Source organism: Kogia breviceps, chromosome 17 (assembly GCF_026419965.1).
Source record: "Kogia breviceps isolate mKogBre1 chromosome 17, mKogBre1 haplotype 1, whole genome shotgun sequence".
NCBI lineage: Eukaryota > Metazoa > Chordata > Mammalia > Artiodactyla > Physeteridae > Kogia > Kogia breviceps.
Window position 1 is genome coordinate 27,266,034 of NC_081326.1, and position 22,370 is coordinate 27,288,403.

Sequence of the window (22,370 nt, forward strand, 5' to 3'; positions counted from 1 at the left end):
AAAACATTTGTAAATAGGCTGCCAGGCCAGATTTAGCCTGCACAGTGGTGGCCCCCCCATTGTGATTTTGAATTTTTTTATATTACTTAACAACATTAAAGGGAATCACTAGATTATGCCTGTGAATCAAGATTTCTGGCTTGTCTTTAAAATCACTTACCCCACCCTTCTCACATGGCATCAATTGATTGAATCAGAGTAGCTTCTTCCCCAGTAAGGTAGCATACACTCTTTTTCACTTCCTGCCCACCACTGCCAAGTTGTCTAATGACTATGATTATATGCCCGGAAGTAATTCTTCCTTAAGACTGATGATAACTTTTATCAGGGGTACAATGAGGAATAGGGGGTTGTGGCTAAGTAGAGAATGTCATCCCATGCAGAGAAGGAAGCCCCTTGTACTCACTTACTGATACCTGTAGACATTTGAGTTTTGAACCCTGCATTAGAAGAAATTGCTGTTGAAGAGAGTCTTTGCGAATTGAGTTTATTTTGTAATATAAATTATTAATCTTTTACCTAGTTGAGTTTTGTATATTGGACTTCTTAAAATGAGGCCAACTAGGTGGTAATAAGTAAGAGAATGCCTATCACATTTAAAGATTTCCTCTTTTAAAATTTTAGTTCCATTTTTAATGCATTGGCAAAAAAAAATTAAAACTGTTCCATAGCAGCAGTGCTGTGTATCTCAGTATCACCAGCAAATATTTATTAAAACCTATTGCATATAGGTCGTAGGCTGCCTATGAGAGTTAAAGATATAAAAAATATATACAGGTATGGCTTTCGTTTTTGAGGAGCATACAGTCTGGTGGATGGAGTGGTCAGGTGGGCCAGTCAAGTGCAGAAAAATGGCTACTGTTGTGAGCTTGTTACCACAAAGTGTTCAGTGACCGAGACACTGAAATACACTGAAAGTTGCTTCAAAAAATTGCTGAAGTGGAATTGATCTAGCTGGACTTGAAAGAGAAAGTGGGATCCCCATAGGCTGAGTTGATGTGGAGGATTCATACACAAACAAAAATATGGCATAGGAAGAAGCACACTGTAAGTCAGAAGTACCAAGTTTATAGTTTGGCAACTCAGGAGCTGGCAGGTAACTTGGAATGGAGGGCTACATTGCAGAGGAACTTAAATGGAGGGCTAAGGAATTGGACAGCGGAGTTGTTAAAGGCTGTTGAGCAGAGGTATTATATATGTATGGATATATTTAAAATCTGTTTTTAAATTCATACGTATGGGTGCTAAAAATAATGTTGACCTATTTTCTTGCAGAGAATGGTTTTTCTTGCTTTCACATGAAGTTTTGAACCCCATGTATTGCTTGTTTGAGTATGCTGGCAAGAACAACTACTGTCTGCAGATAAATCCAGCATCAACCATTAATCCAGACCATCTTTCATACTTTTGTTTCATTGGTCGCTTTATTGCTATGGTGAGTCCTGACTTTCCATTACCTATTTATTTATTTAAACTTTGCTTATTTCAAAAGTATTTTAGAGAGGACTTTATAAAAAATTATATGCATTATCCTTGATTATGTGTGTTCACAAATTTTCTTACCAAGGAAGTTTGCCCAGAGAGTATCAATATATAGTTTATTTTTTGAGTACCTGTGTGAAATCAAGATTATGTCTATGAAGATTATTGATAGAGCCACTTGGTCTTTAAAAGTCCTTTCATTTAAGCCTAATTATAGTATGACCACTTTTCTATAACAGGAAAATCTGAGTTGTATAATAATTGAACTCTATTAATGTTTTTGGAATTTTTAGAGCTTTGCAAAAGGTCTTGTCGAACTATGGCCTTCTTGAGAAGTGTTTGTTTATTTGCACCTTATTGTCTATTCATTCACTCAGCAAATATTTATTGAGTGCCTACTGTGGTATCATAGTATGAGAGGGTTGAAACCATGAAAAAAAGACACAGTCTCTGTTCTCGGGGAATCTAAATTCTGTTAGAGGGAGGCAAAGAATAAATAAGTAGGTACTGAAGGAAAGGCAGTGTTGCTCTTTTATTTAATATGATTAGAGGAGGCCTCTGATGGGTAACACATGAACAGAAATAAGAAGAAAGTAAGGGGTTGAATCATGCAAATATTTTGGAGAACAATATTCTAGGCACAGGGAACAGCAAGAAAAATGGGTCTTAGGTGGAAGTACGTTTCTGAATGAAAAATGTCATAGCTGGAGCAGAGTATCTGAGAGAGAATGTGCTAGGAGATGAGGTTGAGAGGTAGTGTGTGGAATCTTTGGGAAATTCCCTTAAACCTTTTGAGCAGGGAGTGACATAATCTAAGTAACATAATGTGACTTAGGTTTTATTAAGCTGACTTTCCTGCTGTGTAGAAAGAGACTATAGATGAGGGCAGAGGAATGTAAGAGGAGAAGCAGGGAGACCACTTGCAGCAGCCCAGTAGCGGCTTGGACTTGAATGGTATAGCAGCGGAGGTAGCGAGGTGTGCTTTGGATTCTGGATGTATTCTGCAGGTAGAGCCAGCAGGGTCTCCTGACCATTTAGACGCAGGGTGTGAGAGAGTCAAGTATGGCACCGAGCTGTCTGGTTGCAATTGCCCTTTCCCAGGACAGCAGGGTTGTGGCAAGAGGAAATGTCGGGGGTGGAGGGAGTTCAGAATTGGAATTCGGTTTGTTTAAGATGCCTGCAGACCCTCAAGTGGAGATGTAGAATAGGTAGTTGGATATACAAGGCTGGCCATGAGGGGATATCTAGGTCAGGCGTGTGACCGTTTAAAAAATAAGTGTGGACAGACAAGACGTTTAAGGACACGTAAATTGGGGAGATAAGAAGGAGCCAGCAAAAGAGCTGAGGCAGAGGAGGAGATAGGAGAATCAAATAAGAACGGTTTCCAGAAGACAGAGGAAGAAGAAGGAAGTGTGTTTCAAGAAGGAAGAAGTGGTCCGCTGTGTCCAATGCTGGTAGGCTGAGCAGGATGAGGTCTGAGAAGTAACCGTTTGACTTGGCCAGGTGAATGATATTCAGGGGCAGTGGAGAGGAAAGACTGGAGGGAGTGACATCGAGAGAGAACGGAAGGAGAAGTGGAGGCAACAAATATAAGCAGATCTTTTTAAAGAAGCTTGCTATAAAGGATTATAGAGAAGTTGGGCAGTAACCAGAAGTACGTAAGGAACCAAGAATAGGAGGAGGATAAAACATTTATATGCTGATGATGATAAGAGAGGAAAGAATTAGAGGAGGTCAACGAGATAGGGAATATGGAAGCAATGACCTTGAATAGGAGAGCAAGGAGGAGATCTGTTTAGTGCACAGAGAAGTAATAGAGAGCTTCTCCATAGTAAGAGTTACATAGATTCAGATGCTCTTAGTGGGCAGATGTGGTGGAACACACAAAAGTTCTCTTATGATGGCTCTGTTTCCTCAGTGAAGTAGAAAGCAAGATCCTTAGCTCAGAGTGAGGAGGCACTTGAGGAATGAAATAGTCATCTGGGAGAGCGGGAGACTGAATGCAGTGGGCTCCCACTTGAGGGCGTTGGGCATGAACCAGTCAGCATGGCTGCATATACACTTCTGGCATGTTCCACTGCCCAGGCATAGGCATGGAATGGGTGGACAGTTGTATTTAGCCAGGCTTTGGATTTTGCCAGAAATAAAAAGGTATTGATGTATTGTATTTTTATACCAGGGAGACAGGATTTGACGGTACAAGGGAGTAATTTTAATTATTGAAGGTGGAATCTAAACTGAGTAAGGGGAGAGAGAACTTCACGAGGGGGCTGAGAGAGAGAGTGATAAGGTAACAGTTTCCCTGATTTTTTTAGATTCCAGTGGAGTCAAACGTTGCTGGTGTTACTACTAAGGGCAGTGAGCTGGAAAATTAGGTGTTCGGAACTGAGTTTATGCAGGATTGCAGCCAGCGCTGATCACAGTGTCTAGGCTATGGTGTTGAGAATGTTAAGCTAAGTTAAAGACTAAGATCATGGAAAGGGTATAAAAAGAATTACCCCTATAAGGGGTAATACAAAGGGTATAAAAAGAATTACCCCTATAACTCCAGGGTAGTAAAAGAATCATCAGTGTAGATGTTGAAATCTTCAAAATGATGGTGGTCGTGTCAAAAAACACAGCATTGAAGGAGTAAAGGGGAGAAACGCGGAGACCTAAGGATGACTGCAGCAAGGAGGTGGGGCGGGGGAGCCACCAAGGCAGTGGGGTGGCATGGGCTTGAAACTGAAACCTGGGGCGGGCTAGCGAGGTGACATTAGTAACGAGAAGCAACACACACCCCACTCCTAGGCCTGGTGACATGAGGGAGGATAGGAGAGAAACAGCCATCCCTCTGAGAGGACTTGAAAGGAAGCAGGGTCCTCAGAAAAATGCCAGATTTGTGTTACAACAAGATGCTAAAGGATCTTCAAACAATGAGTGGAGGATGTGGGGGAATTTGCTAATATGGTGGATCATGAGCTTCAGAGGGCAAAACACGGTAGATGGTTTTGAGAGTTTGAGGAGATGCTGAGAGACATGGAATCAGATACCAAGGTGGACAGGCAGATGGTGGTGAGAGTCACGGTACTGCAGGTCTGGGACTTCCTGCATTGACTCTCGTGCATAGGAGTGAAGGCACGACGGGGTTAGTCTTGAAGATCTCTTAGGCAACTGTGGGATACGAAAGCGGGGGTGGGGTCTTTCCAGGTGCATGCACGGTGGCCCTGAGATGCCTTCATTTCTCCATCCAGTGGGGTTAATGTAATTCGTGAAACATTAGAAAGAGTGGGGGTTTGATAAAGCTCCGTTATCATCCTCTTTTACAGTTCCTGATAGGACATGATAGAGCTAAGTGTTTGACCTCAGTTAAAGAGATGCTGTTTTAACTCTATAAATTTGTTTTTCATACTTAGCATTTTATGTAATATTTTAGTTTTCTTCATGATTTATGCTGATTACTTATTACTTTTTTTGCCTGTAAAGCCTCATGATTTCTGTTATCATTGTGTTCTGAATAAGAAAATTCTTACTTTGTAATTTTTTAAATAACATTTTTTGTTTTTCTTGTCAGGCACTTTTTCATGGAAAGTTCATTGATACTGGTTTCTCTTTACCCTTCTACAAGCGTATGCTAAGTAAAAAGCTGACTATTAAGGATTTGGAATCTATTGATACTGAATTTTATAACTCCCTTATCTGGATAAGGTTTGAAGATTTATCTTTTAATAAGGTATTTTCTTGAAATCAGTTTTACATATTTTGTTAATTGGTGGTTGTATATATTTATATCACCCAGAGACAACAACATTGAAGAATGTGGCTTAGAAATGTACTTTTCTGTTGACATGGAGATTTTGGGAAAAGTTACTTCACATGACCTGAAGTTGGGAGGTTCCAATATCCTGGTGACGGAGGAGAATAAAGATGAATATATTGGGTAAGGTGATTACCTGATTGACCTTAATTTCTATAACTACTAGAGCATGTTAGAACTATCTATATATACCCTTACCTTTGTCCCTTGTTTGCGCCTCTGGGAAGATGTTCCACATTCATTCCCTCTTTCACTTTTCCTTTTTAATCATTTTTCTGTCTACTCAGTCTTCCTCTCAATTTATAAACATGCTCTGACACCGCTCAAAAATCAAATGTAGTGAAACAAAAACAAAACCAAAAACCCCAGTTCCCTTGCCTCTGGCATACATTTAAGTTCTTCTCAGCAGTACCAGTGTTCGTGAAATAAGAGTATGTATGATGCCCTTCACTTTCCCACTGCCACCTGCTGTCTGCATCCTACCTTTGTCCCGATCAAAAATCAGAGAACATTGGTGCTAAAAAAGGAATTTACAAAGCCCATGCAGCCTCTTCATTTCTAGATGAGGAGACAGAGGTGCTCTGTTAAAACCAAGCCTGGAGCCACAGCTGCCTAAGCACTCTAATGCTTATTTCCTATTCCATCTCACTTTCCCTTTTTAACTCACTCTTAATAGTGCTCACCACAACTTCTGTGTTGAAACTGTGTTCTCTTGAATTCTACGACTCATACAGCATACTGATTTTCTTCACTTTCTTTTCTAATGATGGTTAAGAAGTAAGTACTCTTGTGTTTTTAGCCTTTTACCTCACATGCAAATTACCTATTTTTAAATACCATCTTTATTTTCAGTTTAATGACAGAGTGGCGTTTTTCTCGAGGAGTACAAGAACAGACCAAAGCTTTCCTGGATGGTTTTAATGAGGTTGTTCCCCTTCAGTGGCTGCAGTACTTTGATGAAAAAGAATTGGAGGTTAGGATCTTTTATTATGCTATTATAGGGAATGTTAATGGGAGGAGGGACTGTTGTTACACTTTTACAAAAGAATGTCCACAAGTTTTAAAATCATGTGGCATAAATCTTCAATCCTCTCTCATTCATCCAAATGTTCAGGGGGTACTAAAATCCCAGCATTGGGTAACGGTCTTAAGTTCTCCAAAATGTGCTGATGTCATGAGCACAGAATCATCAATCAGTGCCAACTGTTAAGGCTCCTAAAGAGTGAGTGCAACCTTATTAATAATTTGGGGAACTCCTGGTTTAGTAGTGAGTTACCCCAAAGATTAGATTTCTAAGTCGTGAGTTCTTAGTGGTCTTAACTGTACTTTAGAATTGTTAGAAGTACAATATATCAGAAATGCTTTCTTTCTTTCCTTTGTTTTCTTTCCTTTTTTTTTTTTTTTGTTTTGGTGATAAAATACACGTAACATAAAATTTACCATCTTGAACGTTTTTTAAGTGTACAGTTCAGTAATGTTAAGTGTATTCACAGTATTGTGCAACCAATCTCCAGAACGTTTTCATTTTGCAAAACTGAAACTCTATACCTGTTAAACAACTCCCCATTTCCTCTTCCTCCCTAGCCTCAGGCAACTACCATTTTACTTTCTGTTTCTGAGTTTGACTAACTCTTGTTACCTCATATAAGTGAAATCATACAGTATTTGTCTTATTGTGACTGGCTTATTTCAGTTACCATAACCTCCTCATGGTTCATCCATATTGTAGCATATATAAGAATTCCTGTCCCTTTTAAGACTGAGTAATATTCCGTTGTGTGTATAGACCACATTTTGTTTACCCATTCATCAGTCAGTGGATCTTTGGGTTGCTTCCGCCTTTTGGCTATTGTGAATAATGCTGCTATGAACGTGGGTGTACAAATATCACTTTGAGATCCTCCTTTCAGTTCTTCTGGATATATACCCAGCAGTGGGATTGCTGGATCATATAGTAATTCTCTAGTTAACTTTTTGAGGAACTGCCACACTTTTCCATAGCGGCAGCACCATTTTACATTCCCACCAAAAGTATGTGAGGCTTCCAACTTTTCCACATCTTTGCCTGTACTTGTTATTTTCTATTTTTGTTTTTAATCAAAGCCATTCTAATGGATGTGAGGTGATAGCTCACTGTGGTTTTGATTTGTATTTCCCTAATGATGAGTTATTATGAATTCTTCAAGTCTTCTCCACATAGATTAGAACACAGGCAGGGCGTTAGAAAGGTGCTTGCATTTTCCCCCACCTTCTTTGGGGGGCACTGTTTTAACTTCAGCCATCTTTGGTCCTCTATTAAGAAACTTGGTTTGTTGGTGTAATCAAATGTGCATATGAAAAATTAGCATTTTAAATTTTATACAGTAATATCCCTATGTAGGAATTAGCCTTTTAGAAACTCTGACATGGGAAGTATACGAAAATCAGGACTCTGAGCCTAAATTACATGTAGACTGTAAACCTGGTTAACATCTCTTAATAGCTTGCTTACACAAATTAGCAGAAATGCATTAGTAGAATGGAAGATACTTTTTTTTTTTTTTTTTTTTTTTTTTTTTTTTGTGGTACGCGGGCCTTCCACTGTCGCGGCCTCTCCAGTTGCGGAGCACAGGCTCCGGACGCGCAGGCTCAGCGACCATGGCTCACGAGCTCCGCGGCATGTGGGATCTTCTCGGATCGGGGCACGAACCCGTGTCCCCTGCATCGGCAGGCGGACTCTCAACCACTGCGCCACCAGGGAAGCCCCGGAAGATGCTTTTTAGGGTAGTATTAACCATAATTTAAATCACCGACTTAATTAAGAATCTGAAGAAAAGTAAACAACTTTGTATACTCAAAATGCGTATACCTAAAATATTCCACACCCCCGATTAAGAACTCCTGCTGTAGAGGCCCCCTCAGTGAAAGAGGGATGTTATGGCAAGAGCCTGACATTAGAGCTGGGATGAAACTGAAACAGTAAGTCGAGAAGGATATTAATAGGTGCATATTTTATATTACCCTTGGCAGCATTTACAGTCTGTACATAGAGCCTTGTGAAATAGTTTGGCCATAAGATAATTTCCTTACACAGAGAAGGAGACTAAAGCCCTTACTGATTACTGATTTACCTTTAGCTCATAGTACAGAGCTGTGAGAAGATGGACATTTATGTTGTTTTGTTTTGCTTTGCCTTGACTTTTCTCCTCTTGTTCTTTCTTTTACTCCCATTCATTGTCTCTCTTAACCGTGAATAATACCACAATAAGGGATATTCACACCATTATCCAAAATAATGGTTATTCATAATCATGCCATGCCCCTTTTTACAGGTTAATTAACTTTAAGAAGATAAAACAGTCATTCTTTATAAAAAAAAAACTCATCACGCTAGGAATAGAAGGCAACTTTCTCAGTTTGATAAAGGGCATCAACAAAAAAGATAAACCCTAACATCATTCTTTTTTGGCGGTACGCGGGCCTCTCACTGTTGTGGCCTCTCCCGTTGCGGAGCACAGGCTCCAGACGCGCAGGCTCAGTGGCCATGGCTCATGGGCCCAGCCGCTCCACGGCATGTGGGATCTTCCCGGACCGGGGCACGAACCCGTGTCCCCTGCATCGGCAGGTGGACTCTCAACCACTGTGCCACCAGGGAAGCCCTTTTTTTCTTTTTTTAAATAAATTTATTTATTTTTGGCTGTGTTGGGTCTTCGTTACTGCGTGCGGGCAGTATTCCCCTAACATCATTCTTAATGGTGATACCTTGAATATTTCTCATTGAGATTGGGAACAAGGCAAAGATGTCCACTCTCACCACTTTTGTTCTACATTGTACCAGATTCCTGAGCTAATGCAGTAAGGCAAAAGTAGAAGCAAAAAGCAAAAAGATTGAAGAGAAGTAAAACTGCCTTTATTCACAGATGATAACATGATTGTCGACTTATAAGGGACCTACCAAAAAACTACTAGAAATAATAGTGAATTTAATAAGACTGTAGGGTACAAGGTCAGTGATTTTAAAAATCAATTGTATATCTTCTATATACTAGCAGCAAACATTTAGAAATTGAAATTTCAAAGTTTCATTTACTAAAGCATCAAAAAATGAGCAAATTTAGCCAAAGGCCTGTAGGAACTCTACACTAAAAACTTAAAACATTGCTCAGAAAAATTAAAGATGACTTTAGTAAGTGGAGAGAGATATACCATGTTATGTATTGGAAGACTCAATATTGTAAATATGTCAATTTTCTCTAAATTGAGCTGTGTATTCAACAGAATCCCAGTCAATATCCCAGCAGAATTTTCTATAGAAATTGACAGGCTAGTTCTAAAATTACAAGAAAATGCAAAGGGTCTAGATTAGCCAAAACAATTTTGAAAAAGGACAAGCTTGTAGGATGTCAACTACCAGATTTCAAGAATTATTATAAAGCCATAGTAATTAAGATAGTGTGGTATTTATGCAAGGATAGACAAAGAGATCAGTGGAACGCTTACAGAGTCCAGAAGTAGACTCGTATGTATATTGTCGAATGGTTTTCATCAAAAGTAATATAGTTTGATGGAGAAAGAGGAAGTCTTTTAAACAAGTGATGCTGGATCAATTTGATATTCATATGGAAGAAAATTAATCTTAACCCCTGCTTCAGCTCATAAACAGATTAATTTAAAATAAATCATAAACATAAATATGAAAGCTAAAAAGAAAACATAGAAAAATCTTAGTATAGACAGAAGTGTCTTAGGAAGAACACAGTAAAGCAGTAGACCACACACACCCACCAAAGATGTTGGACTTCATCAAAACTAAAAACTTCCTGTCAAAAGATGCTGTTAAGTAAATGAAAAGGCAACCTACACACTGAGAGAAACTCTTGAGACAAAGGTCTTGTATCCAGAATATATTAAAAACTTGTAACTCAGTAAAAAGACAATTTTTAAAAAAGTGAGTAAAGACTCACTTTACAAAAGAAGCTATATACTCTTTTTTCTTCTTCTTTTTTTTTTTTTTTTTTTTTTTTGCGGTACGCTGGCCTCTCACTGCTGTGACCTCTCCCGCTGCGGAGCACAGGCTCCAGACGTGCAGGCTCAGCGGCCATGGCTCACGGGCCCAGCCACTCCGTGGCACGTGGGATCCTCCCAGACCGGGGCACGAACCCGTGTCCCCTGCATCGGCAGGTTGACTCTCAACCACTGTGCCACCAGGGAAGCCCTTTTTTTCTTTTTTTAAATAAATTTATTTATTTTTGGCTGTGTTGGGTCTTCGTTACTGCGTGCGGGCTTTCTCTAGTTGCTGCGAGCAGGGGGTCCTCTTCGTTGCGGTGCGCAGGCTTCTCATTGCAGTGGTTTCTCTTGTTGTGGAGCATGGACTGTAGGCGCGTGGGCTTCAGTAGTTGTGGCTCGCAGGCTCAGTAGTTGTGGTGCACGGGTTTAGTTGCTCCGCGGCACGTGGGATCTTCCCAGACCAGAGCTCGAACCCATGTCCCCTGCATTGGCAGGTGGATTCTTAACCGCTGCACCACCAGGGAAGCCCAAGAAGCTATACTGATGGCACTTAAACATTCGATGCTCACTAGTCATTGGGGAATTGCAAATTCAAACTAAATGAATTACCACTTTGGGATACTGTTGGTAGTTTCTTACAGTGTTAAACATACATCAGCCTTATGCCCTAGCAGTTCCACTAGTAGGTGTTTACTCATGTGGAAATGAAGTATATTTTCACACAAAGACTTTTCCATAAGTGTTCATCACAACTTCATTCATCAAGATCAAAAATTTGAAGCAACCTAAATGTCCATCAACAAGGGAATGGATAAATAAATTGTTGTATATTTATATAATGAAATATCACTCAGCAATATGAAAGTACTGGTACCCACAGCAACGTGGATGAACCTCATAAACATTGTGCTAAGCGGGAGAAGAAAACAGAAAAGAGAGGGGATATGTGTAGCATTGTCTCATATTCTCAAAAATCTAGTCTATGGTGAAATCGTTGATCACCTAGAGCCAAAGATAAGGATGGTGGTTTTAACTGCGACAAGGGACACAATGGAAATATTCTACCTCTTGATTATGGTAGTGGTTACACAGGTGTATACATCTGTCAAAGCATCTAACTCTGTACTTAAAATATGCACATTTTATTTTATGTAAATTATAGATCATAGTTGACTTATGAGAAATAAATTATTATATACTTTTTATTTTATTATGCCAAAAATAGTTTTCATCCCATATATAATAAACTGTAGTTATATGAAAATTTCACGTATATAGAATATTTTATTCCCAAAGCCTGGATAGATGAATAACAAGAGGTTAGTATATTTTTAATTTTAAATAGATATGGTAGCATAGGTTTTTTTTTTTTTTTTTTTTTTTTTTTTTTTGCGGTATGCGGGCCTCTCACTGTTGTGGCCTCTCCCGTTGCGGAGCACAGGCTCCGGATGCGCAGGCCTAGTGGCCATGGCTCACGGGCTTAGCTGCTCCGCGGCATGTGGGATCTTCCCGGACCAGGGCACGAACCCGTGTCCCCTGCATTGGCAGGCGGATTCTCAACCACTGCGCCACCAGGGAAGCCCGGTAGCATAGGTTTTTAAAAAAGAAGAACTAGAAATTTATTTGTAATTTGTATATCTAATTTGGGATATATTTATAGTAAAAGATTGTTTTGGCACACAGCTGATGTTTTTCTTGATGAATAGTTACTTTAAATGTTTTCAATTTAAGTTCAGTAAACTTGGGTAAGGTAAAGTACCATAGAATTCTGCATGTTAAATTGCCACAAATTTTGTTGGATTTGCTTACTGTGACCTTTATTCGATGTACACATAGCTGTTTACATAATTATGCACGTGCATAGCTGGGCATTAGCAGATTACAGTCATATGGTTACTCTCTTCACTAAATCTTTACTGTGACCTGATACTGTGCTCCTTTCCCAGGTCATGTTGTGTGGCATGCAGGAGGTTGACTTAGCAGATTGGCAGAGAAACACCGTGTATCGACATTATACCAGAAACAGCAAGCAAATCATCTGGTTTTGGCAGGTATTTGCTTTTATCTTTTTGAATCAAAGTACTCAAAGAAAATGTTTTCTAATGAAACGGGGATTTGAAAACAGTTAACGTTTATAGTTGAGACTGCTTTTAGACATGGTATTTAGTCTTTGAATTTTAAGTCAGAAGTGGATAGTGTGAATACTTGTTAAAGGATTTTCCATTGCTTATTTCCTAAATGAAAGAATAAATGACTGTCTTCTTTAAATAACAGTTTAATGGTAATAGTTGTAGGTATAACATTTTTTTCTAGTAGTATGAAAGTATTCTATAAATTCCACTTAATTCTAGAAGTAAACGAGGAAGTATGTTTTTAATGAGAAAGTCAATGCAGATACTTAATTCCTCTAAAGGTGATAATATGCCAGGGAGTTAGAACAATCTAGAGGATAATGTCCAGGAATGACTCTTCTTTCCTCTCTCCCTCTCTCTCTCTCCCTCTCCTTTCTTTTGTTTGTGTTTGTGTGTTGTTTGAAATTTAAAATCTCTAGGCCAGGGATATTATCCACATAAATTTACTAATTGAGACTCATTTGATCAACTTAGTAACTGAACATCTGGTGTACTTGTGCTTAACTGTTTCAGTCAGGTGAAAAGCCTGGATTTTTCTGTTACTATAGAAAGATTTTCCAAATGTTGCATCTTTTCATAAGGATATGTCATATGTTTATTGCTCCATGCTTTAAAGAAGTGTGGACACTTCTAGAAATTTATCCTATGGATATACTTCACATATGCAAACTGGCTCATACCAGAGTATTTATTGCTACATTATTGGTACACTAATGAAGACTTGAGACACCTAAATGTCCATCGGGGGAACTGAGTAAATAAATTGTAATATATCCATTATGTAATTCTGTACCTTGTCATCATTCTTTTTCTTAATGAAAATAAACAAAAATATTGGAGGATAATATTTTTCAATACAATATTAAGGGAAAAAGGTGTGTATATTATTTGGTTAAAAGGAAAATATATATTCTGTATAGACAAAGTGCCTGCTAGTGTATGAATTACAGCATCTGTGAAGGTAGAGGGCACGTGAGCAGCAGTTGCAGAGGACAGCTGACATGGAGGCAGAGGTGCACGTGTGGGCTGCTCTTCCTGCTGTGCCTTTCTACTGCCTTTGAGTTCCACACTATGTGCATGTATTATCTATTGTAAAAAAAAAAAAAAAAAAAAGAAATAAACAAAAAGTTAAGAAGAACTCTATTTTCAAGCCTAAAACATCAGAATTGCATCACATACAGAATGTGTGCAGGTATCTGTTATCTTTCCTTTTAGGCTCATTACCAGCTTCCTTACTCCTTTTGTTCCCTGACTTTCCCTTTGGACTTTGTATTTATATACCCGAGGAGCTTAAGCCTTGGGTTATGTAAATCCAAATGAATAGTTGTGTTTTCTGAATTGGGTTTGTTTCGGGGACAGTGGTGAGGTTTATGCCAGACCTGGTAATAAGCTGAATTTCTTTGTCTTGATGAAATATGTTGCCTCAGCACAATTCTGTGCAGAAACATTTTTGGTCATAAGTAGCACAACATTTTGTCCTATTGTTAGCTAAAGTTTAGTCCCTGTTTTTAAGATACATTTCTACTCTCAGACTGTTCCCCAAGTTCCTTGCCTTCTGTTGTAAGATACTCAGACCAATTCAGATCAGTATTTCACATTACCCATTTATGTCCACTTTGAAAAGAGATAGTCTGTGAACCAGATATATTTTTAGAAGAATGCATACTTTAGGTTTTCAAGTATGAAGAAGAGAGTTGGGAAAATGGTGTTTAGTGGAAGAAAATACCACAAACTATTGAAAGTGGCAGTTGGGAAGTATTTGTTCATCTTTGGTAGCTTACAGCGGAGAAGGGTAGTTGGCTCGGGTCAGGATAACGGTGGTTTAGAGCTCAACCAGACCTGAGTTCAAATGTTAGTTCTGCTACTTATTAGCAGTTTGAGAAGGTCAAATTATTTCACCTCTCCAGGCCTCCATTTTCTTATATGTGTAGTGCAGATGCTAATGATAGTAGCTATCTCATAATATTGTTGTAAGGGCCAAATACACAAAAAGCATATGGCACAGCACATGGCAGGAGCCCTCAACAGCTGATAGCTGTAATAGTGTAGCCCGGCCACAACATCTGCCCTGGTCAGTGGTCTGACCGTGGACAAATGACCACCTTTCTAGGCCTCCATTTCCTCTCTGTAAGATGGATATAATAGTAACAATAGTGGCCAACCTATGGTGTGATTGTGAGGATTAATTGAAGTAAGATTGATAGTGTACTGAGTGTAGTACCTAGCCTGAATAAATGATGAATGCTGCAGCCACTTACCACATGTATTTTAAGACTAGTTTGTGTTCAGTTTCTTCTTCTTCAAGTTAAATTCTTAAGTTTCCAGAAGAAATTTAAGAGTAATTTAAGGCTCTACTCTTGTCACTATTGAAGATAATCTAGTATTTATTTTATATTAAAGTAAATTTGATTTTGTTACACAGTTTGTGAAAGAGACAGACAATGAAGTAAGAATGCGACTACTGCAGTTTGTCACTGGAACCTGCCGTTTACCTCTAGGAGGATTTGCTGAGCTCATGGGTAAATGCAGTTTCTCTGTAGATAATTTTGGGATGATAATGGCGTTTAGACATGCAACAGACTTGAACCTACGGATTATTCTTCTGTGCTTTATGTAGGGCATCTACCAGAAGAAAGACATATTAAGGGTTAATATCGAATACACTTGTAAGACAAAAATGAAAGTCTGCTCACAAAGCCTGGTTGGCCATTGCTTTGTGAAGGGAGCAAGATTCCGTAGAAATACTTACCTTTCCACTTTGTAATTCTTATCGCTGGATCTTTACAGCACTAAGAAGCTTCTCTAGGCAGAAGTAACTTACATTGTAGTTTATTCTGTATCATTCGGGTTGACTATGTGACATGTTCTATTATTTGACTAGTAATCAAAACCAAAAAGTTTAAAGGACCAGATAAATTTTGTCTTATTTTCCTGATTTAGGAAGTAATGGGCCTCAAAAATTTTGCATTGAAAAAGTTGGCAAAGATACCTGGTTACCAAGAAGCCACACATGGTAAGTTCAAGAATCTTAAATAGGAAGGTGAAAGCCAGAGTCTTTTTTTTTTTTTTTTTTTTTTTTTTTTTTTTTTTTTTTATGTAAGACCCAGTATAATTTCTTATTCATTAAAGTAGTCAGAATTTCAATTTTGAGAACAGGCTGATTAATATAGTATTCTATAACTAAACACATTAGAATGGTTGGTTAATATAAATACTTGAGAAATGTATCCATTGATTCAACAAATATTTAGCATACCCGCTATGTATAGAATGAGATTGAAGTGCTCCCTGCCTTTTTATGAAGTTTGCGCTCCATTGGGGATGGGGACACAAAAGACAAACAGGTAGGGCTTCCCTGGTGGCGCAGTGGTTGAGAGTCCGCCTGCCGATGCAGGAGACACGGGTTCGTGCTCTGGTCCGGGAAGATGCCACATGCCGCTAAGCGGCTGGGCCCGTGAGCTATGGCCGCTGAGCCTGCGCGTCCGGAGCCTGTGCTCCGCAATGGGAGAGGCCACAACAGTGAGAGGCCCGCATACCGCAAAAAAAAAAAAAAAAGACAAACAGGTAAACAACTCTTTGCAAATGCTAGGAGTCCTTCAAAGGAAACCAGGAGAACAACTAGAGGGGAACCTCCTTTGGATTGGGTGGTCAAGGAGGTTTCTTGGAAATAGTGATGTTTAAGTTGAGTTTGATAAATAGCATGCTGTGGGAAGAAACAGGGGAAGTGCCCTCTTTGTACAGGGTCGTTTTTTCAAGGAAATAAAAGATGATGTGGTGTGAATGGAACTTAATGAATCAGGGGAGGGGATAAAAGAATTTGGAAATGTAGGCAGGGGCTAAATTATGTAGAGCCTTATCGGCTATTATAAGGAATTTGTTTCTAAGAACAATTAGAAGCCTTTGAAGAGTTCTAAATAGCAGATAATGAGATCCAAGAAAAATTAGTCCGGCAACAGAGGAGAGAGGGAATTGGATGAGTGAGTGCGGGGAGATTAGTTATAGAACTCTTATAGTCATTCAGGCAAAAGATGGTGATGGCTTAAATGTACATGGTTCTTTCAGGAGATCAAAACTATTTTCACACTAAGTTATTTTTGCCTTTTTATTGTTTTGACATTTGCACTTGTGGTACCAAAGTAATGGTGGGTCAACTGCTGTTGACTTAGCACAAGTCAAAGCAGTGGCACAAGACTGCTATCTCTGCATTTTTCAACACCACACATTTGAAGTTTAAAGCAAAAAAAAAAAGCCAGGCTTATTGAAGGTTGTTCTTTATGAAGTATTAAACTTATTAAATCTTGTTGCTTGAAGCATGTAGGTAGCTTTTTTAACATTCTGTGTGACAAAATGGGAAGTCTGCATAGAGCACTTTGGTGGTTGTCTTGAGGGGAAGCTGTTAGGCAGTTGTTGAGTTGTAAGCTGAACAGCTTGCTTTCTTTTTGTTTATTCAGATTTTTTTCCTTGAAAATTAATGAAGTAAAACTTGTCACCTGAAGGAAAAACAACTTAACAGCTTTTGTTGGTGATGATAAAATTGAGGTTTCATGCAAAAATCAGAATTTTGGAAAACCTGTATATACCACCTAGCTTCCCAAGACTTTTTTTAATATTTGAAAATTCTTTATAACTTGGCGAACCAGTATTTCCAAATGACTGATGCATGATGTTACAAACTCATGCGTGGGTAAAACATGCATTCAAAGTGTAAAATAAAACAATGGATTTCATATAACAGAGTACAAAAAGTTCTTTGATATGATTTCAAAACCCATATTATGCATAACCTTGTCAAATTTAGTATATCATCCAAGAATAATATCCACAATTATCTGAAAAAAATGACGAGTACATCTCTGTTTTCTAACTGCATATCTGTATGGGGACAGTTTTCATATGCTTAATCTAAAACAATATAGTCCCACAGAACAATTGCTCACATAGGTATCAGAACCAGATGTCTTCTATTAAGCCAGATATTAAAATGATTTGCAAAAATATGAAACAAGGTCACTCTTTTCACTACTTTTTTGAAAAGTCTTTTTTTTCATAAAAAGTTTACGTTTATTTCAAAGTAAATTACTTTTAAAATTTGCTTTAACTTATAATATGGTAAATATCAACAGCTATAATTCACATAAAAGCTCTTTGGGTTTCTCAATACTTTTAGATGTGAAAAGGAATCCTGTGACCAAAAACATTTGAGAACACCAGGTTAGATTAAATTGGTGAATCCAGTAGAGGAGAGATTGTTGAGGCAGGGACAGAGAGTTCATAACCAAAGAAGATAATTCTTTAAGAAAGATGAAAAGAATTGGGATTTTTGAGTGTGGGTTAAGGAATTCGCCTTTTGTAAAAACAAGAACATTTCCTTTGTTGTAACAGAAGAGGAAGAAAAGTTGGATAGAAACTACAGATAGATTTTAGATTTTGTGAAAGAATAATAGTTAATCCACTGTTGGTTGGTTTTCTCAGAGTATAAGGTTGAGGTCCCGGCTAACAGTGAAGAAAGGAAAGGCTTGAGGAGAAAGAAAGGGAGAGCTGTCAGTGCAGAAATATAGCTGAGAATGCTGGACAACATTAGATTGCCCACTTGGATCTACTAGTTCATCTAAATAAAGTGACACTAATCTACCTAAGTTGTCAGATTTTCCCCGCAGTAATTTTCAACTGTTAAGGTACGAGGAATGAGAAAGTAGAAGGTTGAATTCATTCAGGGTTTGAGTTTGAGTAAGTTCAAAAAGGAGAGAGAGGGTTTTAAAATATTTGCAAGGTAGTGATTTTAATGATGGACCATGACCTCTAAAGTAATTATGATGATGGGCTGTGGCTTAAGTAAAAAGTGAAGATAGGAAGAGTCTGAGGACAAGATAGGATGGTGAGAAAGTAATGGATTTATAGGTTGGCATTTTAATTGAAGTAAGTTGGGAAAGACAGATAATCAGAGAATAGTGTTTTAATTAGTAATTTCCTTTACTGGTGATGACAAGGTTCAAGGTATGATACTGAAGCACTGAGGAAGGGCAGGAATTGAGAGGCTGTGGCATTGCATGTCACCCATGTGAATGAGAGGACTCTGAAGAAGGTGCCAGAGCTTCCAGTGAGTGAAGGAACATGGTCAACAGGTGATAGCAAAAAGTGCAGAAAGAAGGTTGCGTAGCCAGACTGTGTTTGCCTCCGAGGAGGAAAGTTTGTTGACTGGCTGCAAAGGAAATAGAATATTTCAGACTAGCTGGATTTCAGTTAAGGCAAGAGAGGAGTTGTTAAGACTATAGAAGCCTGCAAATCATAAAATATAAGTCCAAAAGAATGGATTGGAAAGGTCTGAGATGGAGGACACGGGTGGGGATTTAATTCAGATCAGGGGAAATAACGGTTGATCAGTTTGGGGATGAGAATTTAGATGAAAATAGATGATCCAGAAAGACTTGAGTTTTCGGTAGTGACTGAGGTAGGCAGTGCCATAATCTTATGGTGGAAGCAGTCTTGATTCTTCTCAGATTGGGTCCTACTGCTTTCATCCCCAGTGCTTTGCTTAGTGAAGTGGCAGCTTTCAGGGCAGGGGTGCCACAGGCTATATACAGTGTACAGCAAGCCAATAGCGTACTGTTCCCTTAGAGTCCATGAGAAAAGTATTGATGTCTTCCCTGTTTATATATAAGAACATAGAAGTAGCAGACTTTACTCAAAGCTGAAACTAAAACAAAAGCTAAAATAAAACTTAAAATAGTAGTCTGATATTCACATAGTAAGTACTCAATAAAAGATAAATAGATGTTAGTATGTCTTTGTCCTTTTGTAAGCCAGCACAAAACATAATGTCTGATGTCTTAAAACAGAACCCTGTTTTGGATGTTTTAAAGTAATACATTTTCTTATGTGGTTCAACTCAACATTTACAAAACGTCTGCTGTATGCAGAATGGATCTGTGTTAGGAGAGTAGAGATGACTCTGCCCTTGTGGGTTTTGGAATCTAATGGAAAAAACCAGTCAGTCGTAATACAGAGTAAAGTAAATGCTAAAACAGAAATTAAAAGAGCTTATGGATTACAAATGCCAACTCTCTACATATATTCACCTTCCATATTATATACATGGATAAACATGACCATAATTTGTGTATAATGTTTTAATTTTCACCAAATCCAAGAATTTACAGCATTTGCTAGGTCCTCACATGTGAAAAATAAAATTTTTACTTCGTCCTTTTGGAAAAAAAAAAAAAGAGCTTACGGACAGGGGAATTATTAAGTCTGTATAACATGTTCAAGGAGAATTCTTGGAGTAAGTTGTAGCATTTGGATTGATTCTTAATAATATTTTCATAGGCAGAAAAGGGTATTCCAGAACATAGGAGAGCCGTAAGAGCATGGTCACAGAAAAGTGTGTGGTATGCTTGGAGAACATTAAATAAGTTGATAGGGGCTATGCCAAACAGCATAGGCTTCCTTGCCCACTTCCCCATCCATAGTCATTAGAAGCAGCAGAGGTTTTTTAAACCGTCATGTCTCTTTAAGAAAGTACCCCTGGCAATGATATAAGGCTAGATAGGTTGTGAAGAAGTTAAAAAAAAAAAAAGGATGCAAGATCAGTAGGCAGGAAATACTGATGGTCTATATAAAAGATGATGGGGAAATATATATAGGAGAATATAGTAACAATAGAAATGATCAGGAGGGAAAAGATGGGGGAGATTTGGTAAATAGAATGACAATTTGACAGAGGCAGGTGACTGGTTAGTATAGGGCTCTATTGAAAAAAATTTTTCCTGAACTTAGCTCAGTATCAGACTGTACCTTGAGGCATAGTTTAAAGGTGGGGGTGGGGAGGGGGCACACGATGGGAAGATATATAGTCCTCTTAATTGTTACTGTTAAATTAACAACTTTTCAAACAGAATAACATGGTCTGAGAAGAATACCATTTTAATTGGCTGCCTTGTTTCAAAAGGCTCTTCCTTGATTTACAGGTTTCCTGACTCTTACAAGGGCAGATAACTGGTAGGAGTAGTAGAAGGGAACTGGATAATCTATAGAAACCTTCAACATGAGAAAATGAAAGAACAGAAAGGTTTTGACTTCTCAGCTATTTCACTAGACACTAATAGTGGGGACCAAAACCCCAAATCCAAAACTCCTGAATCTTAACCCAGCTACTCAGTGCTGTATCTTAACACCTTTGTAAATTGTAAAACAATACATTGATGTTTAAGCATTTTCAGTATTTTCTATATTTCCTCAGTTAATCCCAGCAGGGAATTCTTTGAGTCTAGCAAGACTGTAAGCATATTATTTTAGAAACCGTTATACATATGATGAGATTATTTGAAAAGACAAAAAAATATATATTTGGTTATTGACTGTCTCCACCCTAGAATGTAAGTTCAACGAGGACAAGGACTTTACTTTTTCATCATTGTATCACCAGCTCCTGGAAAAATACCTGATATATTAAAGATTCTCAATAAATAACTGATGAATGAATTGGTGGGTGAGTGAATGAAAGAAATGGACTCTTTAACCCAAAAGAAGTTAGGGGGACTCATGACACAATGTAACAATAATAGTATACAAAAGAGCAAAATTAGTGCTTCTTAAAAAAAAATTCCAGCAGTTTTATCCATATTGCTACAATTATTGTTTGTAATTCTAGCTTTCTCTGGGAAACGTTAAAATATTTTTGTGACTGGGTCTTAAATTTGAATTGACTGCTGTAAGAAAATTTGTATATTTAATATTATATTTGTTAAGTAATAATACAGTAGTAAATTGTGTGTTAGAATACTTCTGGCAAAATTTTTACATTCTTCCTCTATTTAGCTTTCCAAATGTGCTTTAAAAAAATATTGTATTAGAAGTCTTTTCAGAGTTTGTTTTATTGAAAACACATCTGATTTTGTTTTTGTTTTTGTTCAGTTTTAATCGCTTGGACCTACCACCATATAAGAGTTATGAACAACTAAAGGAAAAACTTCTTTTTGCAATAGAAGAGACAGAGGGATTTGGACAAGAATGAATGTGGCTTCTTGTCTTGGAGGAGCTCTTGCATTTAAATACCCCAGCCAAGAAAAGTTGCACAGATAGTGTATATAAGCTGTTCATTCTGTACAGTGAATTTTCTGAACCTCTCAAAGTATAAATGTTTTCCGTTCTTCCACAGAAATATGCAAAACAGTTCATCCTTTTCTACTTTATTTATTGTTCCCTTGACTGACTGACTAGGAAAAAAAAATCATCCTTAAATTTTGAAGTTGAAGCAAGCAAGAGACTTTATTAAAAATAAGTATATATCTATATAAGCATATATGATAGTGGCTCTAGTTTTATAGAGCTCATAGTGTATTAAACATGACAGCCGTTCATTCAAAAATAATCTGGATTTGCTTTACCTTGTTTCTGTTATCCAGGGGAAGAAGTACAAATTACTCCATGTTTTTTTTCCCTTTGTAACACCTCTTGAGGGTGTTTTGTTGCATGGCTGTTCAGGAAGGTATTAAGGGCTTAGGCCAAAATCTTACTTTGAATATGTTAAAAAATGCTGCTGGCTTTTCTTAAGATGGGTGCTTGAACCTGTCAGTTTGTTTTAAATAAATACAGTAGTTGAAAATTTTCCCTTTGCTACATCTCTAATATAGTCAAAGTCATGAATGAAACCGGAACTTACATGAAAGTCATATACTAGATCTACTACCATTTAGTTTATTCTAGAAATTGGAGAGAATTCACTGCGTAGCATAGAGGTTTGTTTACATGTTACTTTGGGATGCTAGGTATTTGTGGAATTAAAAAGAATCAGGCACTTCTGTACTTTAGTTTTAAAATATGTGATGTTCTTTAAATTCATAATAAATTGATGCAGTTTGATACTTAGGAACATATAAAAAGGTAATGTGAACTTTTCTGCTTTTGTTTGTGTTCAAAGTTTTGGTTTTATAAAACCAGATGGATTGAAGACTTACATAAGCATTTGAAAACTC

The 22,370-nt window shown here is 37.9% G+C and overlaps 1 protein-coding gene across 6 annotated transcripts in view; it reads left to right on the forward strand.

Moving 5' to 3' along the window:
- WWP1 (WW domain containing E3 ubiquitin protein ligase 1) overlaps positions 1-22,003 on the forward strand; it is a 122,974-nt gene extending 100,971 nt beyond the window's left edge. For all 6 annotated transcript variants that reach the window (XM_059043562.2, XM_067017542.1, XM_067017546.1 and 3 more), the window contains 8 exons: positions 1,276-1,435; positions 5,036-5,169; positions 5,261-5,401; positions 6,131-6,251; positions 12,211-12,315; positions 14,819-14,915; positions 15,337-15,409; positions 21,310-22,003. In XM_059043562.2, coding sequence (XP_058899545.1) covers positions 1,276-1,435; positions 5,036-5,169; positions 5,261-5,401; positions 6,131-6,251; positions 12,211-12,315; positions 14,819-14,915; positions 15,337-15,409; positions 21,310-21,409 — 931 coding nt within the window. In that variant the 3' untranslated portion in view covers positions 21,410-22,003. The remainder of the gene's footprint in view (positions 1-1,275; positions 1,436-5,035; positions 5,170-5,260; positions 5,402-6,130; positions 6,252-12,210; positions 12,316-14,818; positions 14,916-15,336; positions 15,410-21,309) is intronic.
- The last annotated feature ends 367 nt before the right edge of the window (positions 22,004-22,370 follow it).